Below are 27,168 nucleotides of genomic sequence, written 5' to 3' on the forward strand. Positions count from 1 at the left end.
TTTGTATTCAAGCCTATTTTTGGCTGGGGTTGTGTGTTGCCTTGGTTTTTTGAACCGTGTCTGAAAGTACTGATTTTTGCTTAGTGGGAAGGCTGCGTGTTGCTGTTGTTTTGGGCTTTTTTTTAGTAGGCTCTGAAAGATTGTGCTACAAGAGTCTTTTTCAGGATAAATCCAAAGTATTTCAGAATATTTAAAGCAGACTTCAAAGGGAGCCATCTGTATCCTGTGTAACTCCTGACTGTGTGTGTCCAAGTCCAAATACCCACCTGTTTGATCAGATGAACTATTCACTTGATTCCACAGCCTGGAATAGACACCTGGACACCCAGCTCATGCAGGGGCTCATGCAATTAGGTGGAATGAATCCTGCTGGTATTGGCAGTCTGTATCCCAGTCATAACAGTAAGTGGGCTGTTGAAGGTAGGAAACAGGACCAGAAGAAAATATCCCCAGAGCAGTGAGGCTTAACATGGGCTGATGACTCATAATTACTACTTAGATGATTCTAGTTAGATGTTTAATTTTCTTCCTTGACTTTGTGTTTGCAGTTGCATTACTGGTTTGGGGGTTTTTGAGTAGTATGTGCCCATCTCTCCTTTGCATCCAATAGAAGGCTGTCCTGAGTTCACCTTAGACAGTGAACTCCCACGGAGCACCCAGACAATGAGGCAATGGATGTGTCATAAGCCCTTGACCTCAGCCAAGACCTTGACTTAGAACAGCTTGCTCTGGAACAAAGCAAAGGAAATGGCTGCTCATAGCCTCTCATGTTCCCGAAAAATCAAGAAGTATGGCAGTGCTAGTGGTGATGTTGAATAGATGGTACCATCTGGTGTGCTGGGAAAAATATGCCAGAGAATAATTTCCATAAGAGTGTGAGCAAGAATGCAAGGAAGCAAAGGCAGCCTTGACAGCCCTCCATTGACTGGAATGTATATGTTAAATCAGTTTTCTGATTCAGCAGAAGCTTTGATCTTGATCTCGTGTGATCTCCCATTTGTTTCTCAGTAGACCTTTATGTGCCCTCCAGTTTGGCTATTCTGCCAGGTGTGCAGTCTCAATATTGTACTTTTTTTCCTGAACCTGCTTCTCTGGTGCATACATTCCTTTGCTTTTTCTGGGGTAACAGTTCTAGCCTGTCCTTAGTTTTTCCAGACTCCTGATCATTCTTTTACTCCTAAATTGAACAACAACTAATTCAGTGAGAGCTTCTAGAGTGAGATGTTCAATATTGTGCATGATATATGGCTGGGCCTTCCTACAGATCCTATCCTAGTCATATCATTGCGTTGTTCCATTTGTATTGTAGTACCTCTGCATTTTGACAACTGTGTTGGACCATCAGAGCTGTTCCTGTTAGGGCCAATGAATGGAAAAGAATAATTATCTGTGTCTGTGCTGGCTCAGCAATATTTCTCCCCAGATCTCTTTCTTGAATTAATTTACACAGTGAGACATTTGGGTAGCCTATATTTTTAATCCATCCCAGCTATGCTGTGTTGTATTTTTCACTGTTGACTTTTGATTGTTATCTTACCCATTTTCTGCCTGAGAGTTTTTCACTTTTCCTCAAAGTCCCTCCTGATCCCAGTTTACCTTTTTGCCTTCTGTAGCTTTTACTGTCCCTTTAACATATCAGACAACAGAAGATCTTGTGTACTGAATCCTGAGGTATTAGCTGACATGTTGTTGCAATGCTGAATGTAGCACTGTTTTGAAAGAAAGATTTTTAATAGCCAGCTCACTTAGTGTGAATTTCCAAGCAGAAGTAGGACTGCACTGTAATAATTTATGAATAATCTGTGGTGACCTAGTTATTGGCTGTTAGCTGTGTGAGTATGCCTGTTTAGCCCTATGGAAGGTCATGAGGAAAAATGACAAGAAGTTACTCTGGACAGCAAGGTTTATTAAGTAATAGCTCCAGAGACAAGGCTACCTGTCAAGATGTTAATATGGAAAGTACTTCCCTCTTCTTGTGGAACTGTTTTTCTTGATCTGAGAGCCAGAAAAACAAATTATTTGGTTCACTGTTGGGAGGGAAAAACCTTGCCCTTGGTAGGTAGGGCCCTTTGTTCACCAAACTGGACAGATGCACAGGACAGGCCTTTGGTGGTACAGAAGACACTAAAATATCATCTAAACCTCGTTAAACATTGTGTAAGACCCATGTTTAACTATCTGTCTGACCAAAACTTCTTCTACTCTCCTAAGTGTTACTGCTACTGTTGGAAAGAAGTGGCACTCAGGACTTCCAGAGCAGTTGTTAACAGTGGGAACACAAAATGCTGAGGGGAAGGGCTGCAGCTTGGTTCGATGAACAAGTGCTAAGCAGATCAAGTGAGCCCTGATCTATCTCTGCTGTAAACCTGAATTTCCTCCTGGGCAGCACAGAAGGCTTTAAATATATCTAAGAGAAACAAATATAAAATTATTTTCCTGGCATAGACCATGACTCTTGCAACACATGAGGAAGTCTGTATTATACATGATTATATTTAACTATATGCACATATGCTGTCAAGTCTCAGCAGAAGGAAGATCAAGGAATCACCTTCCAGGAAAGGCAGAGGATCCTGACTTGCTCTCTGAATGGCAGGCTACTCTAGAATAGGCAGACAGTTTATCTCTAGGAGGTACATATGAAATATGCTGAAACTTAGACATCTTCAGCTTTGAGATTATGTCAGCTGAAGTTGTGGATTCCTATTATGAAACAGTCGTTAATTTTGCTCAGAGACGCAAAAAGCATAATTTGGTTTGGTTTCAAATTAAAGAGAAAAAGAGACTGAGAAAGAATGGAATTGTACTGATGGCTTGCACACAACTGTTTTGAGGTAATGCTGTTGGCAGTTCTTTGAAATGTGACATTGAAGTAACTTCACTACCAGAGCAGGTAAAGCATCTTGTAAAAGATTCCAGTGGATGTTCTGTTCTGGTTTTAAAATCCTTTGAATGAGATATAAACTTCATTTAACTTATTTCTTGAAAGATTAGTTCCAACTACCATGGTTATATTTTACTGCAGAGATGTATTTGTTGGGGGGAGGAATGACAGTTTGAATCTACCATGGTCTGGACAGTGGTTCTGCTACCTCCTTGAAGGGTCTTTCCTTGAATTTTGGCAAGAACATCATGGCGGCAATAGGCATTATCATTTGCTTTTGAAAGTATCACCCGTCACTGCTTGCTGGGCTTGTTCTTTGTTGTTAGAGCAAAGAATTTATACATAGCACAGTCAAGTGGGTAGCTGGACTTTTGCCAAGCTGTGAAGGGATTCAGGCACAGCACAGATTGGGAGCTGAGCTCGTTCTCCCTACGCAGTCGAGGAGCTGACTTCATGAGAGCCAGCTTGATGTTCCCTCTTGTGTACATTGTACCAAACCTCTGTACTTTTCCAGCTGAAGAAGATCGGTGGAGGTGGCTTTGGGGAGATCTATGAGGCGATGGATTTGCTGACTCGTGAGAACGTGGCCTTGAAGGTAGAATCAGCTCAGCAGCCCAAGCAAGTTCTCAAGATGGAAGTGGCTGTCCTGAAAAAGCTGCAAGGTAAGGCAAAAAGCCCTTTGGAAGTGCTAAAAGTCACTATGCATGTTAACTATTAGAATCCAAAGTTGCAAATGGTCTTTACAGTTTTCTCTTCAGCTTCCATCTATACATGATGTCATGTTAAGTCATCCAGCTCAGAAAGTTGTTACATTCTGCAGCTCAAGTGAGATCTAACAGCAGGGACTATTTTGTCTGCCAGGATATGAGGACAATGAGGAGACTTAGACTGAACTATTGGTCCACTGGTCTCTGCAGTCTAGTAATGCTGATTAGAAAATAAGGAATAGAGGAAGCAGCATCTGACTAAGAAATGAAGTTGCCTCCCAGATGACCTGGAGCACTGAAGCATGACAGAGTCTCCAAGTAAAATGGTTGACTAGTAGAGGAGTGCAAAAAACGGATAACAGGAAGTATAGGGAAACTGACTATTAGCTAATTTTTCATGTACCTCGCTGTTCTGAAGGCAAAGCATTAAGTGATGTGTCGATTCTTAATGAGGGTGCAAGGGAGCTGTCTTGATGCATTTGTTCCTGGCTGAAGGAGGGAGGCTTCTACTAAAAAGATTGCTATGGAGGAAAGTAAACAAGGAATTTCTAAATCTGCCTTTGAGGAACTTGGAAGCGCTGTTGGCTGAAGGACATTGTGCATGGACTTCATTTTTAAGGCAAAGCCAGCTATTGTCAGGTACAGTTTATGTGTTATAGTATAATATACATTTGAAGGGATGTTCCTTTCTGCAGGATTCCCACTTGGGCTGAGGAAACACCTGCTGAAGCAGTGAGTAGGATCCTTATCATCAGGGCTCATGCTTTAGAGATAATGTTGTGGTCTTATGAGTCTATCCCTTTGCCTTTGTACAAAATCTCCAGAGAGATGATTGGATTTGAGGGTGAGACTGTTGCAGGCCTTGTGAAATGAGTTACTCAATGTTTGTGACAGATCGCCTCTAGGTAAATGCCAGTGAATTATTTTTGAAGGTCAAATTGTTTTCCACATTTCAGCTCTCCCAAGAGGAGGACTGATAAGGCCTCTTTTGAATACTCAGGATTGTAATAGATGCAGCTGAGCTGTGTAAAGGAGAAATCAGCCCAGGTCATTATGAAGGCTTGTTGATCTGTGAAAGGCCTGGATATACAAGCTCCCAGAGAGCAGCACAGCGGGTGTCTGAGGTCTATAAACACTCCCATGAGGGCAAGCAAGGCTGTGGCTGAGGTTTTTTTTTGCCTTGGTTGTACACTTGAAACTGCTCTGAATTGAGTGAGGGTGTGACTGTGTAGAACGATGGATTTTAGAGTACCATGAGACAATGCTGTCATGCTGGCCAATGCCAATAGATGCTGCATCCAGGGCAGGGAATGCTTGAAAAGCATTACCTGAAATCACTAAACCAGGACTAGCATCAGAAAATGTGTGCAAGGTGTTGACTAATACTTGTGTTTATTTCTGAAAGATTGTTGAGAATACCAAATGCTTGAGAAAACACCCACATTTGTGTACAGGATGCTTCTGGTAACTGGGGAGAGAGGGAGTGGTGGTATATGGAAATAGGAAAAGCCCCTTGGCAAAGCAGTTAGTAAATATTCAGGGAAAGGACAGAAAAGACAGAAGAAGCAGAATTGAATGTGCATCAGCTATCCTGCATGTAAGAATGACACATTACTTCAGCCATGTTTTTACAAATCAAGCTGTTCTGTGAGGAATTTAGCTTTTTTTGGTTGAAGGTTAATCCCCAAATGCTTTACTGAAATAAATGATAAAGTTAAAATAAGAAATTGGGTTGAGAGCATGGGGAATCACGTATTGTGTATGTTTTCACTGTGAGTGTTGCGAAGAGGTGAGAAACATTTCAGAAAAGGAATGCTGCCTTTTTCTAGCAGTTGGTGGGTGAAGTTTTTGGTATTACCATAGGTGATAGAGTCAGTCCATGCAATGCAATTTCCCAAGCAATGGGAAATTGCTTTCCATTTCTCAGAAGGAAAGCAAGGGAACAATGTTGTCTAAAATGCCTCTGTACTTTTCTGGTAAAATTGAAAATTGCAGTCCCTCTTAAATAGTGCAGCTTTATTGTTTACTGTTTAGGTGTCACACCAACATTAAAGTACTAACAGATGAGCTACTGCTCTTTCCAGAGCTTCAGAATCTTGAAAGTTGCTAGAGTTTGGCAGAGTTTGGGATGGAAAAGGTTGGCCATTGGCCCATACTGCAGACCTGCTTTAGGTACAGCCTGACCTTTGAATGCAGTAGCTCCTGGTTGGTGTGGACTGCAGGCTGTTGCCAACAGCTAGGCTTTCCAGGGCAGTTTGTGGAACAGCCACATAGGGAACACACGTAGGTCCCTCACAATGTCCTTCCTGCACCAGCAATCCACACAGAACAGCTGAGGAACAAATCAGGTAATGACTCTTCTAGAGAGTCTCTGTACCTTCTAATAAACACCATGTTTAATAAACAACAGTTTTCTCCTGTGAGGGTGGTCATGTGCTGGAACAGGTTACCCAGAGAGATGGTTGGCAATACTGAAGACCCAGCTGGATGTGACCATGGACAACCTGCTGTAGATGTCTCTGCTTGAACAGAGGCATTGACTGGATGATTTCAAGAGGTCCCTTCCAGCACAGATGGTTCTGAGATACTTGAGCTTGGCTGTGTGAGATCATTGCCGCGTCAGTATCTCTCTCCTGCTCTGTAGAGTAATTTTGTTCTGTTCATGCTTGATTTGAATTTTCTAGACATATAGAGGCTTCTCTGCATCTGTTTAGATATTAATATGTTTCCCAAAGGCAAAGTTCTTTATAACTCGCATCATTACTTGCAGGGATCATAAATCGTCTTCTGACCAAACTTCCAAATCTGTCACTGTCTTGGGTCTGTGAAACACCAGCAATGGTGCCCTTTTATGCTTTGGGTGAAACACAGCTGAGAAGTCAGCTTATGGAGTTTCTTCACACAGGTGATGTGCTGAAACTCTCAGTTGTCCTGTTGTTGCACCTTTACCCAAGAAGCTTTTAGCAACATTTTTGTCCTTTTTTTTGGCTTCCATAGACTTTATTACAAAATCAAAACCTGGTCCCACAGAGCTGCTGTAGAATATTTACTTGTTCAGGCTGGACTTGCAGGGCTCAGGACATTCTGTCTGGCGCTACTCTATCTGGCTAATTGTAATTAGAGCACCACAAGATAGCTTTTTATTTTAATCCTTGTGAAGCACTGTTTGCCTTATATTGTCTTGTTGCTCCTGGAGAAGCTAGTGGAGAATTACACTACTAGGGTTGAAAATCTTACCAGTAACAAATTCAGAAACTGTTTCAGGGGTAGTTTGGGCACATCTGCACAGTGAACTTGTGCATGAATACAGCTTCTCTGTCAGAATACTATTTTTGTGCTAAGCCCTTATTTTATTACCTTAATCAGTAATGTAAAACTATCTTTAAGTGAGGTTTGTGTGTGATTGTACCATTTGGACACAATTTTAATGTATTGGGATTTTCTAATTTGCAGTCAAGTGTTTTGAAACCAAGGCTAAGCTGCACTGGCAAAACACTTCCTGCAGATTGTCTCCAGCAGAGGAGGTTGCTGGTTTAGTTGCACCTGCCAGTGTTTTGCTGTGTAGACAAGCCTTTGGATCACATACATTAAAAAGGAAATGGAAATAAGATCTGTTTGGCTAAGTGAATGAGTAACTTGCATATCCAGAGAGCAAGAAAGGCTTTGATTGGGTTTTCTGTGTTTCAGCCTCTTAAGCAATGTCTCCATTAGTGAGCAGTGCGGTACCTGCAGATCAGCGAGTGGCAGCAGTTGCTCATGCCTATATATCTCCAGCAGATAGGGCTCTGGGATTTTACACTATAAACTTCATGGATTATGGGGATTTTGCTTTGGGTTAGTTCTCTCCTGTCTGATGGTGCATTTGTTGGTTTGGACTCTCATTTAGGATCTGGGGACTGCTTGGTGTGTTCCTGAAATAGAACTTCATGGTCTGTTTGCTCAGAGAAAACCTTACATGACCCAAAGCCACTCTGGGAACACTGACACGTGGTAGTTGTGATGATTTAAGGCAGTATGGAGGCTTTCTTTAAAACCTCATTTGTTTTATAAACGAGGACTCTGAGGCTCCTATTCTTTTGAATCATGAGGAGAAAAAAATGTGATGGTTTCCTATCATAGAACATATGGAAGGGAGAGTAGTGTCACAACTGTATGAGCAGATGTTTTTCCATCTCTTCAATGTTTTTCCAACCCTTTGAGGTACAAATGGACAGCAATCTGCCTGCTCTCTCTGTGATTTTTTTCCCCGGTGCTGGATTTGCTGTGAAGCAATATTCAGGAGGCAAAGGAGCATCAGTACTTCCCAGACTCAGTTTCCTATCTATGAGATATTTGAGGTTAATCAAAATGCCACATCTCTGTGAGAACAGCTCTGGAATAGCTTTTGAGGTGCTTGGCTTGGTCTGTCCCTGTCAGTCTGCCTTTCTAACAGCAACATTAATTGCAGAAATTGTAAACCAGTATCCCTGATTAAATCCAGTGGGCTGCTGCAGAGGGAGGTGTGGAAGGTATCATAGGTGCCAAACCAGGAGTTGTGTTCTCTCTAGATGCTCAGCTGGGGCTCTATGAGGCTCAGAAGCAGATGCTTTGAATTCAAAATTATTCTCCCTATCCTTACCCACTTCTTGATAGAGAGCTTCTTCTGGGGGCACCCTGTGTGACCAGAGCACTGCACAAGGATCTCTCACAAGGAGTGCACTTAATTTGCCTTCCGGTCCATAGGCTCTCTAAATATGGATGTGGCCACAACATTCAGTCACCTATGCTGGGATTCTTTTCGGAGCAGCCTAGAATATTGTAATTTAAAATGGCCAGATTATTCTTGTGCTGAGCACTGTTTTCTATTCATCTGCAGTGGCAATGTTGCCCTGGTGTGAGGCTACAAGGCCCTAAGTACTTGCTTTTGATCTCACTCGTCTGCCAGATATTGCTAAGCTCCCTTCAGTGTGTTGGTTTTTTTTTTAAATGCCTTCTTTTCAGAGTAACCAGTTTCATTGTGTAGGACTCTGATTAATATTATTCTGCAGTGCAGAGATCTTCTGCATATTGAGTAGTTGTGCAAAATGCAGCCTGGTCACAGGCAGTGTAGTTTTTGAGTACCTGGTTTTGTTATAGCGGATAGTAAAGCAAGTCTGTACTTCTCGTTCCCTCTTTATTGCCAGGGGTTGGACAGATAAGAGTTTCCTAGCAAAATAATGGAAGAAAAGGACCCTTGCTTTTCGTCCTTGCCAGTCCTAGGGAGTTTTGCTCTTACTACCCCTGTGAGTTTTTTGTGTTAAAGTGGTGCCTTAACTCTCTGTGGTTCAGTAAACATCAGTTTAGATGTTTCTACAATATTTTTCTAGCTGGATGTAAGCAAGCTGTCTGCAGAGACTAGAAAGCAGAGTAAATTGCCCTTGTCAGGGTTTTAGGCCATCACAGAGTGGCAGATTCACAGACTTGCTGTAACTTGAGCCTCTCTACCCAGCACTGCATTTTTCCATGTAGAATTGTTTGAATGAACTGGCATTTGGTACACATCATTTCTGTGCTAACTATGATGCCATTGGGTGAGGGAAGATCATGGCATGGCTGGAAAAAGATTTAAACCACACTATTCTGAGATTATGTTGAATTTTTGCTCTAGCAGTATTGTGCCTTGACCTATGTAGGATCTGTTATCAGTTACTCCTCTTCAAGTTGTTAGTTTTGGGAAACAACTAGAAGAAATTATGCTATGCAAGATCAGGCAGTTTTACCTTTATCTGTTTGATTAGGAGACAGTGACCAGCCTTTTGGGTTTTGTGTTCAGTAGTTCATTGATTTATTACAGAAGCACTAGCGAGCTTAACACAGTTGGTTAAATCCTAGATGATTACTGTTGAGTAATGTATTTATTTAAGCCTTACTTCCAGCACAGAATTTGTCTTCTTTCATGTTCAAAACTCCTTTGTCCAGTTGAGTTGATAAGTCCCTGGAGTCATATGGTATGTCTGACCAGAGATGAAACTTGGTAACTGCAGAGGAAAGAAGTCTATGTGAGCCAGCTCTGCCAAGCAAAAGGCAGCATTTCCAAGTAAAGTTAGAAGATTATGAAAATAACTCTCATTTCAGTTTCTAGTCCTGATGAATCCTCCATTTCTTTACAATATTTGTAGAGAAGTGAATTCAGTATCCCCACAATACAAAACCTGTGGTAAGCTGATAAACCTGACACTGACAGGCAAATAAAGAAGAGGATAGCTGTAAAATGTACACTATAGAGCTCTGAGAAACAACTGCAGCTTTCCAAATACCAGTGAGATCAATTGTACAGCTACATGTCCACAGCTGAGCATATCATAGAGACCCCAGCAGTGCTGAGTGCTCAAACAAGTTATTTTATGCTTAGTGACCTAAGAACTGGGCTTTTCCCAGTGTGTAACACAGGTCCAAAAGAAAATTCAGGCTTTCAGGAAGGACATCCGGAGGTCTGTAGTACAACCTTATGCTCCAAGTAGAAAAGAAATAGTTCCAATTGCTCTGGGCTTTCATCAATGAAGTTTTGAATAACCTCCAGAGATGGAGATCCCACAGCCTCTCTGAACCCTTGTTCCAGGGTTTCACCATCCTCAAGGAGGAATAAAGAAATCACACCTAATAGGAACTTCCCATGTTGCAGCTCATGCCCAGTGCCTCTCTGTGTGCCTCTCTCATGGGTTAACCCTGGCTGGCACAAAGTGTCACACAGCTGCTCACTCAGCACCCCTGCCCCCGTGGGATGGGGAGCAGTGGAAAAATATAAAATGCATGGGCTGAGATGAGAACAGTTTATTAATTGAAATAAGAACAACAGTAGTAATGAAAGGGGAGATGAGAAAATGAAAGGGGGGAATAAAACCCAAGAAGTACAAGTGATGCAGCACCCTCTGAGCAATGCCCAGCACATTCCCAAGCAGTGGTCTGTGGCTCCTGATGAATTGGCCCCAGTTTTTTACTGGGCATGACATCCCATGTTAAGCAGTATCTCTTTGGCCCATTCAGGTCAGCTGTTCCAGCTGTGCTCCTGCAAGGCCCAAAAAAACTCTCTCAATGAAGCTTTTAAGAGGGCTTATGGTTGTTCATGCACTCTTGAGTTAGACACACAGGAGAAACGCTGACAAGATCTTCTCAAGAGGTCAAAACAACAAAATAGACTTTACTGTCAGCTTTAGGAAATCAGAGAACTTTGCAAAAGGTTAGGAGCAGCATTCAGTCAGCACAAAACACCTCTCAAAGCATTGACTTAGCCCACTCAACTTCACAAGCTCCAAGCCTGTTTAATTTTAAGTTACTCAAAAAGAGGGAATTAGAAGAAGGACAGAAATGATACAGAAAAGGACACATACAGCTACCAACTCCTGGGTTCCAACAATGTTTAGCTGATAGAAACTCCAAGAGGAGGTAAGGTCAAGACGTGCTCACCATGTATTTGGCCTTAAATACCCCTTGGCATTCCTGAGCCCTTCCCCTGAGTGGCACTTCTGGTCATTTGGCTACTCAGGAGCTGGTTAGGGGCTCCAGGGATGGGGTGTGGGGCATTTCTTCCAGTGTGACAATTGGCAGCTCTGCCAGGCTGGGATACTAGCTCTAGGGGTGCACTGCCAGGGCAAGGCCCAACCTGCTCTTTCCCCTAACACATATACCCCAAAATGTCTTGAGGCATCCACCTTTCTAGTTACTCACAATTCCCTCCTGGCTTCTTGTGCAGCTCCTCACTGGCAGAGCAGGGGAACACTGAAAAGTCCTTAACTTAGAGTAGGGACTACTAAAGCAACAGCCTAAACATTCATGTGTTATCAATGCTGTTCTCATCCTAAATACAGCACACAGCACTGTAACAGCTACTAGGAGTAAAATGAACTCCAGCCCAGCTGAAACCAGGACAAGTTCTGAGAAAGGTCAGGCTACATCTCTTTGGCACTCTTGAATTAGATGGCTCGGACCAGCAGATAGTTTCCCTTCTGTTGCCTTCCTAAAAGCGGAACAAACCCAGTTCTCTGGCACTTTTTGTTAATGTTACATTTTCCTTTCCTTGCTGACATCCTGGTGAGCACTGCTGAATTTGTGATATTGTATCAGTGTTGGTCTTGTGGAGGAGAAAATGCAAGCATTGGTAAGGTAACAGTAATAAGAGTAACAATTGCTATGAGATTTATGATAATTCATGCAGCAGAAGTTACTTCAGTGTTTTGGGTGAACTGATAGGAATGAGACAGCTACTCTGTGGAGATGAATCACAGGATTTTAGCATAAAATTAAAAGATTACATTTTTTAACTTCTTTATGGAGAAGATTGGTTACTGGTTTTCTGGAGAAAACAGGGGTGAAAACACAGGAAATATGGAGTCTGATACAGAAAAAACAACTTCAAGTTGCAACAATAATGTTACATATTTCCTTCTTAGTATTTATTTGATTCGTTTCATTGCTGCATTGAAAATACATTAGGGATATTTAAGAACTTAAATTAGTAGAAGATTGGAATGAATATTGGTGTCCACCAATTAGAAATTGATCCATGTGAAAAAATAGACTCAAAAAAGGATCATAATTTAGGTTCTTTTAGGGGCTGTGTAATGAAAGCTTTTCATGTAATCAAAGTTTTAAAGTATTCAAATAGGGACTTTAATCATATCTCTACAAGGTGATGAATATCTCTCCAAGGGTTGAAGGGGCTCTTATACATGAGAACATAATTATTGACTGCAATTTTTAAGTTTCTTCAGAACAAGGATGGTGAAGACCATTTCAGTGACTGAAATATTTCTTACCCAGTATTATATGGGACATTATTATATTCATTGTAGTTAAAAGACTGCAGTAGAAAGAACATTTTTCTGTGGCTGAACATTAAAATTTTGCCTTAACTAAATGCCTGTGAACAAAGTAAAACACTCTGAAACTTTTCTTAAGTCAGTATTTATGAACATCAGGCTGAGGTATTCCTCTGATGTTAGTTAATTAACTGGCCAAAACTCTTTGCAATCTATTTGCCTGTTCTTTGTTTTAGTAACAAACAAATGCAGATACAGAGCATATTTTCTATGGTATGCCATGTGACCCTCTGGAATATCTGGGCAACTGTTGAGCAGAGCAGTCTAGCAAAGGAGCAAGTGCCATCTGGCACTTAGTGCAGTAAAATGGTTGTGAGGCTTCCCATACCAAATATACCTTGGGAAAAATAAAAAGCATTCTGCCCCCCCCCCCCCCCCCCCCCATTCTTTCTTTCTGAGTTAAAATATGCTTTGCTGCTCTCTGCTATGATCTCCATGCTGGAGGAAGGCAGGTATGAGAAGAGAGGGCTATTTCCTGCTGCCTTAACGGGAAGTTCATGGATGGAATGACAGTTCCATCATCCTGTCTGCACAGGAGGTTATTAACATGATTGTTCTTCTGTGCTTCATAATTCTGATCAGCCTCAGGACTGAGCTGCAGGAATCCCAAAGTCACACCTGACTGCCAGCCTCCATCTGCTACTTCAGCATGTCATGAACTGTTCCAAGAGAGCAAACAGTTGTAATCTGGTGCCTCCTGTAGATGACAAATGAATGAAAGCCTCTGGGACCCAGAGTGTTTGATGCTGCAGCATTTATCCCACCTGTAGGACTGGCTGTCTGTACATCCACCACTTGTAAATGTGGCCTGCCTTTTCTACACTGTTATATTCTTTCTGTTTCATGCAGAAATGGGCCCAGATTTCCCTCACCTCCTTTCTTCTATTTTCCTGGTGTTGCTTGTGTTGCAAAACAGTGCATGGTTGGGCTGTTCCAGGGAGAGCCTAAATTCCCAAGACCTACAGGTCAGGTTCAAGCCTGTTTTAGTCTGGAAAGGAGGATTCAGTATAAAATCAAGTCAGTTTGGGGATGCAGGTCATCAAGAACTGTCAGTCTATCATTTTCAAAAATTATAGTAAGCAGAAACACATTGTCATCCTAAACAAGCAAACAATTCTCAAAAATTATAAAAACTAAAATGCTTTTTCTTTCTGTAAAATTCAGTGATCCAGAACACAATAATGTTGCAGAAGAAACTTACTTTTTTTAAAAAAATTAGAAATACAATCAAAATCAGAAGAGTCAATAAGAAATTAGCAAGGATGTGTGTTAAGTCATATGACTGGACACTACCCCACCCGTTTCACTGAAATTAGTGATTTAGGTGGGCAGGTTCTCCTTGTCAGAGGGTTGGTTTCTAATGCTCTTGTCTGTAGTTGTGCAGCAACAAAAAGCACATGGTGTCTGTGCTTTGCAATTACTTAAAACAATAAAAACAAGTAAAAAAATTGAGTAATTTACCCTTTCTTCCACACAATAGCTCACACTGTCACTAGAAACAGTCACTGTGTTTTGGCTTTTGCCTCAATATCCATCCTCAGGCGCTCTGAAAGGCGAACAAAGCAAAGTGGCACTCAAAGTGTGTCTGTGCAAATCTGTGAATCATGGCTGGGATGAGTGTGGGCTTGCTCCTGTCCGTCCTCTCTGCGACCTCTGTGCATGGCCAGTTTGCTGAAGCATAGGAGTGTCATGAGATCCTAAAGAAACAGAGCTGAATCTTCCCAAGGTTATCCAGATGTGTTGACTTTGTAGCCATAACTCTGACTCTGAGGGTCCCTTGGCACTGGCAGGCAGCACAGCCATCTGTACTGGGACACGTGGCAGGAGGGTGGGTGGAACAGCTGAGGCTTCCTGGCCATTCTTTCTTGGTAATACCCACACCAGGACGTGTTCTATATCCACACAGTATCTCAAGGGGTTTCCTCAGAAAACCAAAACCCTGCCTGTCAAAATCAGCACTGAATTTGCAATGAGCTTGTCAACAGCAGAAAACCAGTGGCACCCAGTATCTGTAGGTACATGCAGGCCAGGGACTTGGTATGTGAGAAACGGGATCAAGGAAGAATGTGTGCCCAGTGGGAGCAATGTCAGGTGACATGGGAAAAATACAGAGATGCTGCTTGCCACTGTAGGGAGAAAATTCATGCAGCCAAAGCTCTGCTGGAGCTGAAGCTGGCCAGAGTTGCAGGGGACAATGAAAAGAGTTTTTTTCAAATATCTTAATGGCAATAGGCAGTGTGAAAATAGCATCAGCCAATTACAGGATGGGGATGGTCACCTCACAAACAAAGATGGAGACAAGGCAGAGCTGTTTAAAGAATTCTTTGTCTTCAACATGTCTGATGGGCCATAGGGGGTTTCATTGCCCTGAGCTTGGAGGACCTTGACTGTGAGAATGATCAATTCTCAGTTGACCCTGAACTCAGTTGACCCCCAGTTGAAATTGTGCAGAGTCTGCTGCTCCAGCTGGATCCCTGCAAATCTATGGGGCCTAATGGAATTGATCCAAGAATCCTCAATGAGCTGGCTGATGTCATTGCAAAACCTCTCTCAATAATTTTTGAGTGGTCTTGGGAATCCAGAGAGGTCCCAGCTGACTGGAAGGTGGTGAATGTTTTCCTGATTTTCAGAAGGACAAAGAAGGAGGACCCCAGAAGCTACAGGCATGTCAGTCTCACTTCAATGCCTGGTGAAGTTATGGAGAAGGTGATTCTAGGAGGTATTGAAAAACACCTGAAAGACAGTTCAATCATTGGTCACAGCCAGCACGGCTTCATGAGAAGCAAGTCTTGGTTATCAAACCTGATTTCCTTTATGGCAGGGTAACCCCCCCAGCTGATCAAGGGAAGATAGTTGATATCGTATTTTTGGATTTCAGTAAAGCTTTTGATACTGTCTTTCATAGTATCCTCTGGACAAAATGTCCATTCCCCCAGAGGGATAAACACATCATCTGGTGGGTGAGCAGCTGGTTCATGGGCTGGGCACAAAGGGTTACAGTGAATGTGGGAACATCAGACAAGTCGGCTGTCACCACTGGAGTTCCACAAGGCTCCATCCTCAGCCCTGTGCTCTTCAGTATCTTCATCAATTACTTGGATGCAGGACTGGAAGGGATACTGAGCACGTTCACGCATGATACAAAACTGTGAGGAGCTGTTGGTTCCCTCAAGGGCAGGGAGGCCCTGCAGAGAGACCTGGACAAATGAGAGGGCTGGACAATCACCAGCCACAGGAAGTTCAACAAAGGGAAGTGCCAGATTTTGCACCTGGGATGGTGCAGCCCTGGATGTACAGACTGGGGAATGAGAGGCTGGGGAGCAGTGCCTTGGGAAGGGACCTGGAGGTCCTGGTGGATGGAAAGTTGGATATGGGTCAGCAGTGCCCTGACAGCCAGGAGGGACATCTCTGTCCTGGGGGCATCAGGCACAGCATGGCCAGCCAGGCAAGGGAGGGGATTGTCCCGCTCTGCTCTGCACTGGGGCGGCCTCACCTCAAGTGCTGGGGGCAGTTTTGGGCACTGTAAGAGAAAAAAGGATATAAACTGCTAGGGAGTGTCCAGAGGAAGGCAATGAGGATGGTGAAGAGCCTTGAGGGGAAGAAGTGTGAGGAGTGGCTGAGATCACTTGGTCTGTTCCGCTTGGAAGAGACTGAGGGGAGACCTTGCTGCAGTTACAGCATCCTGTGAAGGAAAGCAGAGGGGCAGGCACTGATCTCTCTCTGGTAACCAGAAACAGGACCTGAGGGAATGGCCTGGAGTTGTGTCAGGGGAGGTTTAGGTTGGAGATTAGGAAAAGGTTCTTCATGCAGAGAGTGTTTGGGAACTGGAAGAGGCTCCCCAGGGCAGTGGTCACAGCACCAAGCCTGACAGAGTCCAAGAAGCATTTGGACAATGCTCTCAGGCACACAGTGTGACTATTGAGGATGGTCCTGTGCAGGGCCAGGAGCTGGACTCGATCCTTGTGTGCCTTTTCCAATACAGAAGATTCTGTGATATACTGAAGAGAGTACTTTCCGAATCTCCGAATAACTTTTCCTGAAATATGGTGGTTTGTCACATTCTTTAATGGTTTCAGCATGGTCTTGTACATTCAGTCTTGAGACTGGATAATGTCCATGACAGAGACATGAAGGATCTGTAGATACATAACCTTCTTGTTCATCTAACCAGATATAGGTGGATATTAGGACTGGGTTTTGTTCGTTTGTTTGAGTGATTGTTTTTTTGTTCAAAATCTGTTCTCCCAAAGGGATTAAAGAGTAGTCAGGGTCTCTATTCCTCCATTTCTGGTTGTCAGCAGCTCTGTTAATTCCTTATGGTAGGAATTGTCAGCAGCTCTGTTAATTCCTTATGGTAGGAGAGACAGTGTGGTTGTTCTGGTGAGGGATTCTGCTGGGACCTGAAGGGCAGGTTCTTGATGCTCTTGATGATCCTGGGACCTGGGATGGAGCTCCGTATTCCACAGATGTATGCACTGCTCTGGTCAAAGCTCTGGTTCTCCAGTAAAAAAGCTGCTCCTTTGTCTCCTGCTGCCCTCAAGGTCCCTATTCTGTCATGTCTTGCTGTCCCCAGCAGTTTCTGATACCCCAGGCCTGTGGTACACACAGTGACAGCAGTAGCAGGGCCCTGAAGGTGCTACAGGCTGTGCAGTTACTCATTACTCTACATGTTCATGTTCTTCCCTTTTTTTCTTTATAACTGGGAATTATCAAACAGTAAGCTTTGGTTTAAAAATTAATTCAAATCACCATTGCTCAAGTGCTGCACAGAAACATAGGCCAAAGTTATGCAGTAATACTCACCCCCTTCCCTGCCTAGAAACCCCACCAGGAACCAAGCATTCACCATTTTGGTGTACATCAACCTTTACTCTGTTATCAGCAGCCTGCTGTTAAGGGAATTCATGCTTCATCCTTCCCCTTCCAAGAATCCAGAGAGCAAACCATCACAAATCCATTACAGGTCAGGGTCTGAAACCACAGCCTGTGCTCCCCCCCTGAGGACCAGCTGAGTATTGTGGGGTGGCTGAGTTAGTTTGATTTTGCCTGAATAGGTGTAGTTTGTACTAACATCATGTCAGAACTTGGCACCAAATGGCCCCAATTTTTTTCCCTTCTGTTGTTATGAAATTACTTTTATGTTTCAGTGGAGTATTTCCATAAACATCTTTCTTTTCCAGGTGTCTCTGACTATTAAAAGCAGGGTTTGTTCATGTCAAGGTAGCATTGGATTAGCTGTTTCAGGGCAAGCAGTGCTAGTAGGTAAGTGTGGTGGTGATATGTACAAGTCATTTTCTACTGAGTAGAGTCAGTGTAATGAGCTGAGCTCAGTTTGTTATGCAAAACTCCTTACCTGATACCACTTTATGGGTACCAGCCCTGAATCAGAAACCATTTCTCTAAACATCATGATCACAGGATTGTTATTTTGTGTTCTATTCTGTTAATTTCTGTTTCTTTTCAGGAAAGGATCATGTTTGCAGATTTATTGGCTGTGGAAGAAATGAAAAGTTCAATTACGTAGTCATGCAGCTTCAGGTGAGTTCTGTTCTTCACCTCTCCTGTCTGTCCAATACAGATGGCATCACTAGGAAGGATTTACACTAACAAAATAAGGCCAAGCACTGGTGTCAAGGCTTGGCTGTACACAGAAAGAGGGTGGAATGGAAGACAGTGAGAAGGGCTGGTGTTGCTCTGAAATCCCTTGGGATGGCTCCAGTCATTAAGATGTGCAAAAATATTTCATAGCTCTGCTTTTCTGTTTAAGATGGCTTTCTGTCAATTTTCTGGGGGAAGCACTCAATTCAAAATGCTCACAAGAGCAACCTGCAGCATTGTGCAGCAGTGGCAGCTTTTTGAAATACCTCCTGCTGAGCTGTGATGCAGCATTCAAAATATGTCTTGTATCAGAGCTCAGAGTGAGAGCAGCAGTGTCACAGCAGCAGCACAGTTTCTCTGTGAAAGGCCGTGATCTCTGGCTCCCCTGTCTCTCCCAAGCTCAGCAGTAGCTCAGCTTCTGCTGTGGAAGTGTTTATTCCTGTTTGAACACTGCTGATAGCAAGTCAATAAGGGCAAATACTTGGGTAGCTAACACATGGTGACTGCACTGCTAGACAGTAGGTGAATAAAACAGGTACCAGCAGATCCCAGTACTTCTTTAAAATAAACTTCTGATTCTTTTGTAGTTCTGCTTTGCAAGACAGTTGTATAAAACCAGTAAACTCCTAGTGCTTGGGTTTGCTTTTTATGTACCATTGGCATCCCAACTGCTGTTATGGATAGAAAGAATCCTTTAGCTCTCTGAACAACCTTGGCTACTGCTGCTGCTGCAGTGTGAGTATGAATATGGTTCGTGAAAGGGCTAGCCTGGAGCTTGTGGAAGAACAAGGCTTCTACCCTCCCAACCCTGTCCTTACCAAGCCTGATAAAAGGGACTTTATCTTCGAAATAAATTTCTCTGCATGGATTCTCTTACTTTCTAGTTTGTTCTTGACTATGTAATTGAGCTCATAGAGTAGGCAGAGCTAAAAATAATTTCATTATTTGCAGATGAAAATGTTGATACATAAGCATTAGCTAGTTCTGCACCATCACTCTTTAGGCTAAAATTCTCCTTTGACTTGAAGACCTGCTGAGACATGGTTTATCACGTGTCCCTCTGACTGCTGGGTACTGCAGTTCTCCCTTTCTCTTCAGTCACCAGGACTGAGGCTTCCACTCTCAAGCTTTACAACTCATTGCATCTGCACTGTTCCATAATCAGCCTGACAGTGTTTATTTGGAAAATAAAGCTCATTTTGTGTTTTTTCCTGGTAGCAGTAGCAGGTGCGGATACTTACAGCACATTTCAGTGTTCAGCCCTGAAAAAAATGAGCCTTGCTTTCCATGTTGCAATTGGAAAAGAGAGCTGGTGCTCAAGGAACAGCTTTAGAGTGGAAAGCAAGATCTGTTGTCAGTTCAGTAATTTGGATGTTTCAGAACAGCAATGACAAATCTGTGCTGCCTCTAGTAAAGTGTCACAGAACTTCAGGAAGATAAGCACTAGAGGGGTAGTTTAGTTTGATTTTGTTCATGTTAAGGAGCTAACCTGGGTGGACTGCTGTGGCTTGACTGTATCTATGAGCTGGCCTATATCAGGTGTAATTCTTCAAAGGTCCGGAGCCTGAAGTGAAACATGGCTCAAAACAACTTGAGAGACTTGTCATATGCTACATGAGCCAGCTGGCACCTTAATGTCTGCAAATAACTTGAGAACTGGAAATGAGTGGATGAAGAGATGGCATTGGGAGCATTTGGAGAGCATTCTGTTTTCTCCCAGACTGTTTGGAATCTTTTATATATTTGCTGTTGGGAATTTTGCTTGAATATATGTGGACTTTTATTACAAGTGTATGTCTTCTATAGATGCTAGATGTCTTCTATATATGTCTTTACAGAAACAGAATCAAGAGATTCTAAAGCATAGTAATGAGCAGCATGTCCTATAGCTTTTGTTCTTTGTGAATATTCTCTGAAACAGCAGGCTCTTGTTCCTAATGTTTTTAATGAGTTGGTAAATGCATTAGTTCTGTGGGTTAGAAGAGCATGCTGCCATGGAATACAATCATTTTAGTAGCTTCTCTTTACAAAGATAAAGAGGTATAGACAAAAGTGAGATGACAGACATCAAAGAACACTGGGATTTTTCTTGCATTGACTGTCCTTTTTTCCTTTTTCTTTCCTAAATTGTCTTTATTTTCATGCATAGCTGAAAATAACCCTTTTGTTTTTACTCAGAAATTTAATAAACTGGAGGTAAATTAGCAATTTGTTTTGATAAGTATTAAGTCAGCAGAAAAATCCTCCTCTCCTGATTTTGGGTATGATTCTTTTGATAGACAACTTTCCCCATTGTGGTATTGCCACAACAATGCTGGCTTGAGCTTGAACCCAGACAGTGTGTGCTAGGAATTTTCTGATGAAACTGCAGCATCATGACCTGCTTATCGAATTTGTACTGCTTTAATCTTTAGGAGGCTCAGAGAGCAGGGAGAGGTTGTTCTTAAATCAGCTTCTGTATGGTCTGGGTTTAACAGTAAGGAGATGCTGGTCTCTACAATTCAGGGCACTGCTGTCCATGCTGTGCCTAATGCACAAATAGTGACCATCTGACTTCCCAAGATAACAATCTGGTATCTTATCAGCAAGTGCATCACTTAAAAGCTAAAATTAACTACTGGAAGATCATATACAAGAAGTAAAGCAGACATGAGGTGAGCATCTCTCCAAGTAGCCTATCTGCTTTTTTGGGGTTGTATATTAGAACTCACAGCTGTGAAAGGTTTTGCTTTCCTGTGATGGTTAAGTGTTTTATTGACTGTTTCAGGGCCGAAATCTTGCAGATCTCAGAAGGAGTCAGCCTCGGGGGACTTTTACACTGAGCACAACGCTGCGATTGGGCAAACAGATTCTGGAATCAATAGAAGCCATTCACTCTGTGGGATTCCTGCATCGTGACATCAAGCCTGTATGTTGTTTTGGATATTTTCCTTTTGGTTTTATGTCTATCTGTTCTGCTTGAGTCAATAATGATAGTCTGAGTATGGGCAGGTCTCAGCAGATACTTTTAGGCTTCCTTGCACACTCCCACTCTCTGATATGTTGGCTATTTTCTATAGGTACAGAATAGTAATATAGTATTGTCCTTAAGTGCATAGCAAACCAGCTTTTATTGGCAGAGGCTGCTCCATGGTGGGTTGGTAGCTGTCAGTCATACTTGTACCAGTCAAGATCCCATGATGAAGGAGTCTAGTTCTGAATGGTCCTTTGGAGTCCAGCCAATTATCACTGTAAAAGTTGTTCAGAAAGGAAGTCTTGTTCTGTGACACATCACTTGAATAAATGCTAATTCATGTAATTGACTTAGCTAACTCATGCTCTTAATCCTGTATGAGTGATTGCCACAAGAATTGGAGCACGGTTACCAGTGTCAGAAAGGCAGTCACATTGTTGGTCATCTGCCTAGGCAAAGCACAATAATTCCAAGTCTCATTGTAGAAGCCAGTCTTCCTCCTACAGTTCTTCACTTCTTGACCTGAAAAGTTGTTACTATGCCATACCTGAGACCAACTTCCTTCTAGCAAACTCATTTGCTCTTTTTAAAATTAGCTGGTTTTTTCTGACTGGATTCAGCTGAAAACCAGTCACTGATGTGATTGGCTACAAATCCTTAAGCAGCCACCCATTATGGTAAAGGATAGAACTTTCAGATTGAGGTTAAAAAAAGGAGCTGCTCCATTGTCTTGTTATTGGTTTACATACTAAGAACCAAGCCTGGTGGTTTCTCTATGCCTGAATGTTCAGATAGATTTAGGCAATGCAATGCAGTGGAGAGCCTGGGAGTTAAGGCAGAATAATTCATGCTAGCAGCTGAACCATGAACAGAAGCATTTGTCTACCAGAACTCCAGCCTGTTATGCAAATCATGGAGCTCTCACTGAAGAACTAGTGATGTTAAGTGTATCTCTTCCTCAGAGCAGCAGAAATTTAGCTAAGCTAATGTGAATTTTAGCAATTTTGAGACTCCCCAGTCTCTTGTCTGCAAAGTGAACTTCTTACCAAGGCAGTAATTCTCTAATCATGATGCTTAAGGTGCATCTTAAAATCAATCTCCTTGACTTGTTTCCACCAGAGGCATGTGGAGCTACATGACGAAGTTTTGCTAACAAATGGCCACTCTTATCCAAGCTGCTGGCATCAGTTTGACTTCTTTTCTTTCCTTCTTTGTCCAGTCCAACTTTGCCATGGGCCGCTTACCTTCAACATACAGGAAGTGCTACATGTTAGACTTTGGTCTGGCCCGCCAGTACACCAACACTACTGGGGAAGTTCGACCAGTAAGTACATTTCAAGGAGTTTTTTTCCATTTCTGCCACTGATTAGGAATGGAAAGTTTTTGTGGTTCTGTTTGTTTCATTGTGTTGTGCGTGGTCATTATATTGGACTGCATTTTCTGCGAGGTGAGAAGCAGCAACTGACTTCAGCTGAGTTGGGGATCTGAAAAGGGATGATAGATTTTGTCTTAAAAGATGTGTGGCTTTTTTTTTTATTTTATTTTACTTCTTTCAGGATAATTGTGTTTTCCACAGGCTTGCAATACTTACTGGGTACAATATGGACTAACAAAGAGGTTGAGCCCCTTGCTGGTCATGTAACTTCTGTAGTCCCAGGCAGCTGGTCTGGTTCAGGTCTCTGCAGGGAAACAGACTGGTGTATTCTTAAAGCTTTTTATGAAAAAGTGTACTAGAAGTTAGAGGCTGACCTGATCTCTGAGGCTGAGCTTACTGTGAGCTGCAACCTGTAATGCTGTTCTCACCCTTCCTGGCTTTGGTTTTATGTCTACTGCCCCATCCAGATTTCCTAGCAGGGATATTTCAGTGTGCCTGCCTAGAGGGAAGGTAAGGGCAGGGGGGCATGACTTGTGCCATGTAATATGGGTTTTATCTTCAGTTCTTTTACCAGCATGGTGTTATCTGGGGTCACTCATAAGGATGTGTAAAGCTTCAGATATTCTAGGATCTGTCAGAGAATTCCTAGATTTATTTCAGAGCACAGTGCAAGCAGACAGTGCTCATACAGTATTTCTGTTTATCACCCTAGGCTTACAGCTTTTGATCTGCATACCTTTTCCACCTGCAAGATAATTGTTCTGGAAAATGCTGATAATGTGCTAGCTAAATACAGAGACTCTGTAGTGCAGGGTATGGTTGGAAGAAAGCAAAGGCCAGTGAGCAGATTTTGTATCTTCAGTAGACGAATATAGCTGGAGATTTTTTAAAATTTTTTTTTCTTTCATAAGACTTCTTAGTTTGGTTCCTTTTTCCCTGTAGTTGAGAGAAGCTCCAAAGGTTGTGCCTGCATCTTATTCTTAGAAAAAAAAAACATTACAGACTACTGGACTCCCTTGTCAATGCTTTTTAGTTTGACAATATCCCTTCTCCATATTGCCATTTACAAAATATAGCCCCACTCCTTTCCTCTTTCTGCCATCAGAATTCAAGTCCATTGCAGATTGAAACTGGCATTTGATTTTCTGCAAAATTTCTTCATTTCTTAATGAAATAATTATTTATGTCTGTATTTCAAGTCTCATTATTTGAACACTGTTCTTTCTTTACAATTAAAGAAATTAATTTTTCCAAATGTCTCTTCTTTTGAATCTTCTATTTTGTTCCTTTCTCACCATAATTTAAAATTACTTTTAGTTTGCTCCTGGGCCCTGTTTTTTAGAAACAGCTCTACATCCAGCCTTTTCCAGGGAAAAGATTCTTCAACTTTGTCTTGCAAGCTGTGTTGGTGTGGGTGAGGGGGGCTTTGTTAGAGTGCAGGGCTCTTAGAAGATTGATCTTCATTCTGGTCAGTCTGGTGGTTCATTGCTTGCTGGCCACAGATGGGTCTCATAGAAGGATGAATGAGATATGATCTTTTCATAAAAAGATACATGCCATCCCCAGAGCGGTGGGAGTCTGCTTTCCTGAAAGTGATGAAAAGTCTCCATTCATTTGGAAGGTAGGAGGATCATACAGGGCAAAGTCTCATATACCTAATGTACCTGTTCTCCCATGTCACACTTCAGGGTGTCAGGTTTTCTGACAGAAATGATGCAGCAAAAAACCACATAAATATTGATGTCAATGCCTTTTAACATTATGCAATAATCAGTGGGCTGTTTGGTCCCTTTGTGTCCCTGCTGCTTGCTACCACTTTGAGTTCCATGTATCAGACCAAGGGATTTGCTGAAGAAGCACAGTGTGATTGCTGCCCAAGTAATGCACTGAGGATTAGGAAGGAGGTGGAGGTGAAGGCAAGAGAAATGAGACATTTTGTTGTGTTTTTGTGTTTGGGTTTTTTTAATAAGAACTTTATCACTTGTTTTACTGAAGAGATTATTTCAAGCCAGGAAGGTAAATTATTTTTTCTCCATTCTCTTTCCATTCATTTATCCATGAAGAATATATTTTTGAGATTTATAACATAATCATCCTGAGCCTCGTATTTCTTTGGTTTGGTTCTGAGGTATGATACACAAGATAGGTGAGGGAAGGAGCTCACTCTATTTTTTTGGAAGCATGTCTGAATTTTGCTTTCAGTGATACTTAATTTTTTAACTGAAGTTTTCTGCTCACGTAGGTTCTCTGTGGTTTCCTACAGTTTCAGAAGCATTGTCATACTTTATGAATAATACCATAAAAGTATCAGCTGTTTTCATATTCTCTGAAATTCAGAGCCACAATCTTATTTATCACCTTTTCAGAAAAACTCTGAATGACTTTCTGATACAGATAATGAGCCAGGTCTTTAGGGTGCTGTGGATTTGTTGGGTTTTTGGTTGTTTTATTTTTTTTAACTTACCTCTTGCCTCTTACTTTCTAGAGATTGATTAAAACTTTGAAGTTTGTTTCTACTCTGCATAACCTTCATTAGGAATTATTTTTCTCCATCCTCAGCTGTCACCACTCTGGTTTCCCAGGCCTTCTTTCAAGGACTATCCCAGCAGCTTTTACATAGGGAGATGTTAACTCTCCTAAGCCTTGGATGAGTGTTACAGATTTTGTTTCTATGTCTCTATGGAGGATGGCTGCTTGACAGTTCAGCTCAATAGCTGAGCATTTGCAGAATTATGGTCCACTTGATGTAACTAATTCCAGATTTATTCAGAATCTGAATTTATCTTGTGCTTCTAGGAAAACAAAACTGATCTCCCTTATGTGGGATGCTAATATTAGCACAAATGCTAGTCCTTGGAGAAAAGCTATTGTGGCACAGATTTGCTTTCATAGGAATGGTTTCACCCCTCTACTGCTTGCTCATTGCCACGTGTTACAAAGTTTTCTGGGCAAGAGTCTATAGGAACTTACATTGCTCTATAAAGACAGAAGATGGTTGGGGCCAGAAAGTCTGTAAGGAAGCATCAGAAACCTTTCTTCCCTCTACTGGCAATCAGCTGTTCTCAGCAGTCTCATTATTTGATATTTCTTTGTGGGTTGTAGAATCAGGCTTTGATAGTTACTTGTTTGGACAGACAGAGCAGATGTGCATTGGTCATGTAGCCATGTGGTGTCTGTGGTGTGCTGGGAGCTGCTTAGGGCCTGGCTGAAGGCTTTTACTTTGGCTACCAGCAGCATTTCTGCCATTTGGATCACAGCCAGCATCCTGGCTAGCAAGGGGGACTCTGGCTATTTTGATAAACAGGATAGACTGCTAGTGGACAAAAAATAATTTATATTTTCAGTGTGTTTTGTTTTCAAACACTTGCAAGGACAAGTTCCTGAACAAGGAACAGCCAGACAGCTTGCCAGAACTGCTAGAGGAGATGCTGATTTCTTACTGCTCCTTCCTGCCTCTGCAAGCTACACTCTTTCTCCTGTTTAAAAGTGGTAAATTCTGGTTAAGATCTGTCATCTGTTCATTCAGCAAGGTATGTTTGACCTGAAATTTTTCATTCCTTAAGGGGTACTACTGTCAGTGATAAATTCACAAAGTATTCCTGGTTCATTAAGCTTAGTAACATCTTTTGGTGCCCAAGACTTAAGTTTTCTGACAAAACACAGTGGAAAAATTACTTAGTTACACTAAACAGGGCCTTCTGCAGGGCTCTGAGTCTCCCAATTCCTTTTCTAGGGAATATAGCTTAACGTTGTGCACAGCCATAAAGCTTAAATGAGAGAGATTTCGATATGCCTGCTCCTATTCTGCCTGTGGCTTAAATACATGGTGTTTGTGATATTCTGCTTGACAGTATTCTGCTCTCAGGTGAGAGTCCTGTAGGAGAGGAAGCTTTTGAACCTGAGACTTCCAAACTTTAGGTGAGTGATCTAATGCTGGAGAGAAGAATCACGCAGAGATTCACAGAATGGGTAAAGTTGGAAGGGACCACAGTGGGGCATCTGATCCAGCCTTTCTGCTCAAACAAGGTCATCCCAGAGCACGTGGCACAGGATTGCATCCAGATGGTTCTTGACTATCCCCGGTGAGGGAGACTCCACAACCACTCTGGGCAATCTGTCCCAGTGCTCGGGCACTGCACAGGAAAGTTGTTCCTCATGATCCCTGAGCCTCAGTTCCTGCCCGTTGCCTCTTGTCCCTTTGCCTGGCACTGCCGAGCAGAGCCTGGTCCATCCTGGGAGCCCTCCCTGCAGGCACCAACAGACATTGATGAGGTTCCCTCTCAGTGTCTCTTCTCCAGGCTGAACAGGCCCAGCTCCCTCAGCCTCTCCTCAGAGCTGCTCCAGTCCCTTCATCATCTTTGTCACCCTCTGCTGGACCCTCTCCACGAGCTCCGTGTCTCTCTTGCCCTGAGGATGCCAGAGCTGGACAGCACTCCAGACTGGCCTCACCAGGGCTGAGTAGAGGGGCAGGATCACCTTCCTGGACCTGTTGGCAATGCTCTTCTTAATGCATCCCTAGGTACCATTGGCCTTCTTGGCTATAAGGACACTGCTGGTTCATGGACAGCCTGTTGTCCACTGGGTTCCCCAGGCAACTGTGCTTCTCTTCAGTGTTGTCCTTACCTTTTGACTACAAACCTCCATTTCTTGTTTTTTCTGGTTCTACTCAATGCTCACAAATAAACTCCTGGATTGCTTCACCCTGCCATGTTGTCTTTGCTATATGTAGATGCAGGAGCAGTAGATGTAGGAGTAATCCAAGCTCCATGTGAGTACCAGGGTTTGCAAGGCCTCCTTCAGTTTTTTAAAGGTTTCAT

The 27,168-nt window shown here is 42.5% G+C and overlaps 1 protein-coding gene across 1 annotated transcript in view; it reads left to right on the plus strand.

Moving 5' to 3' along the window:
* Positions 1–27,168, plus strand: part of TTBK1 (tau tubulin kinase 1) — a 107,300-nt gene that overhangs the window by 20,024 nt on the left and 60,108 nt on the right. The window contains exons 3-6 of the mRNA XM_058835961.1: positions 3,399–3,546; positions 17,890–17,963; positions 20,791–20,931; positions 22,196–22,300. Coding sequence (XP_058691944.1) covers positions 3,399–3,546; positions 17,890–17,963; positions 20,791–20,931; positions 22,196–22,300 — 468 coding nt within the window. The remainder of the gene's footprint in view (positions 1–3,398; positions 3,547–17,889; positions 17,964–20,790; positions 20,932–22,195; positions 22,301–27,168) is intronic.

This window comes from Poecile atricapillus, chromosome 3 (genome assembly GCF_030490865.1).
Source record: "Poecile atricapillus isolate bPoeAtr1 chromosome 3, bPoeAtr1.hap1, whole genome shotgun sequence".
NCBI classification, from domain to species: domain Eukaryota; kingdom Metazoa; phylum Chordata; class Aves; order Passeriformes; family Paridae; genus Poecile; species Poecile atricapillus.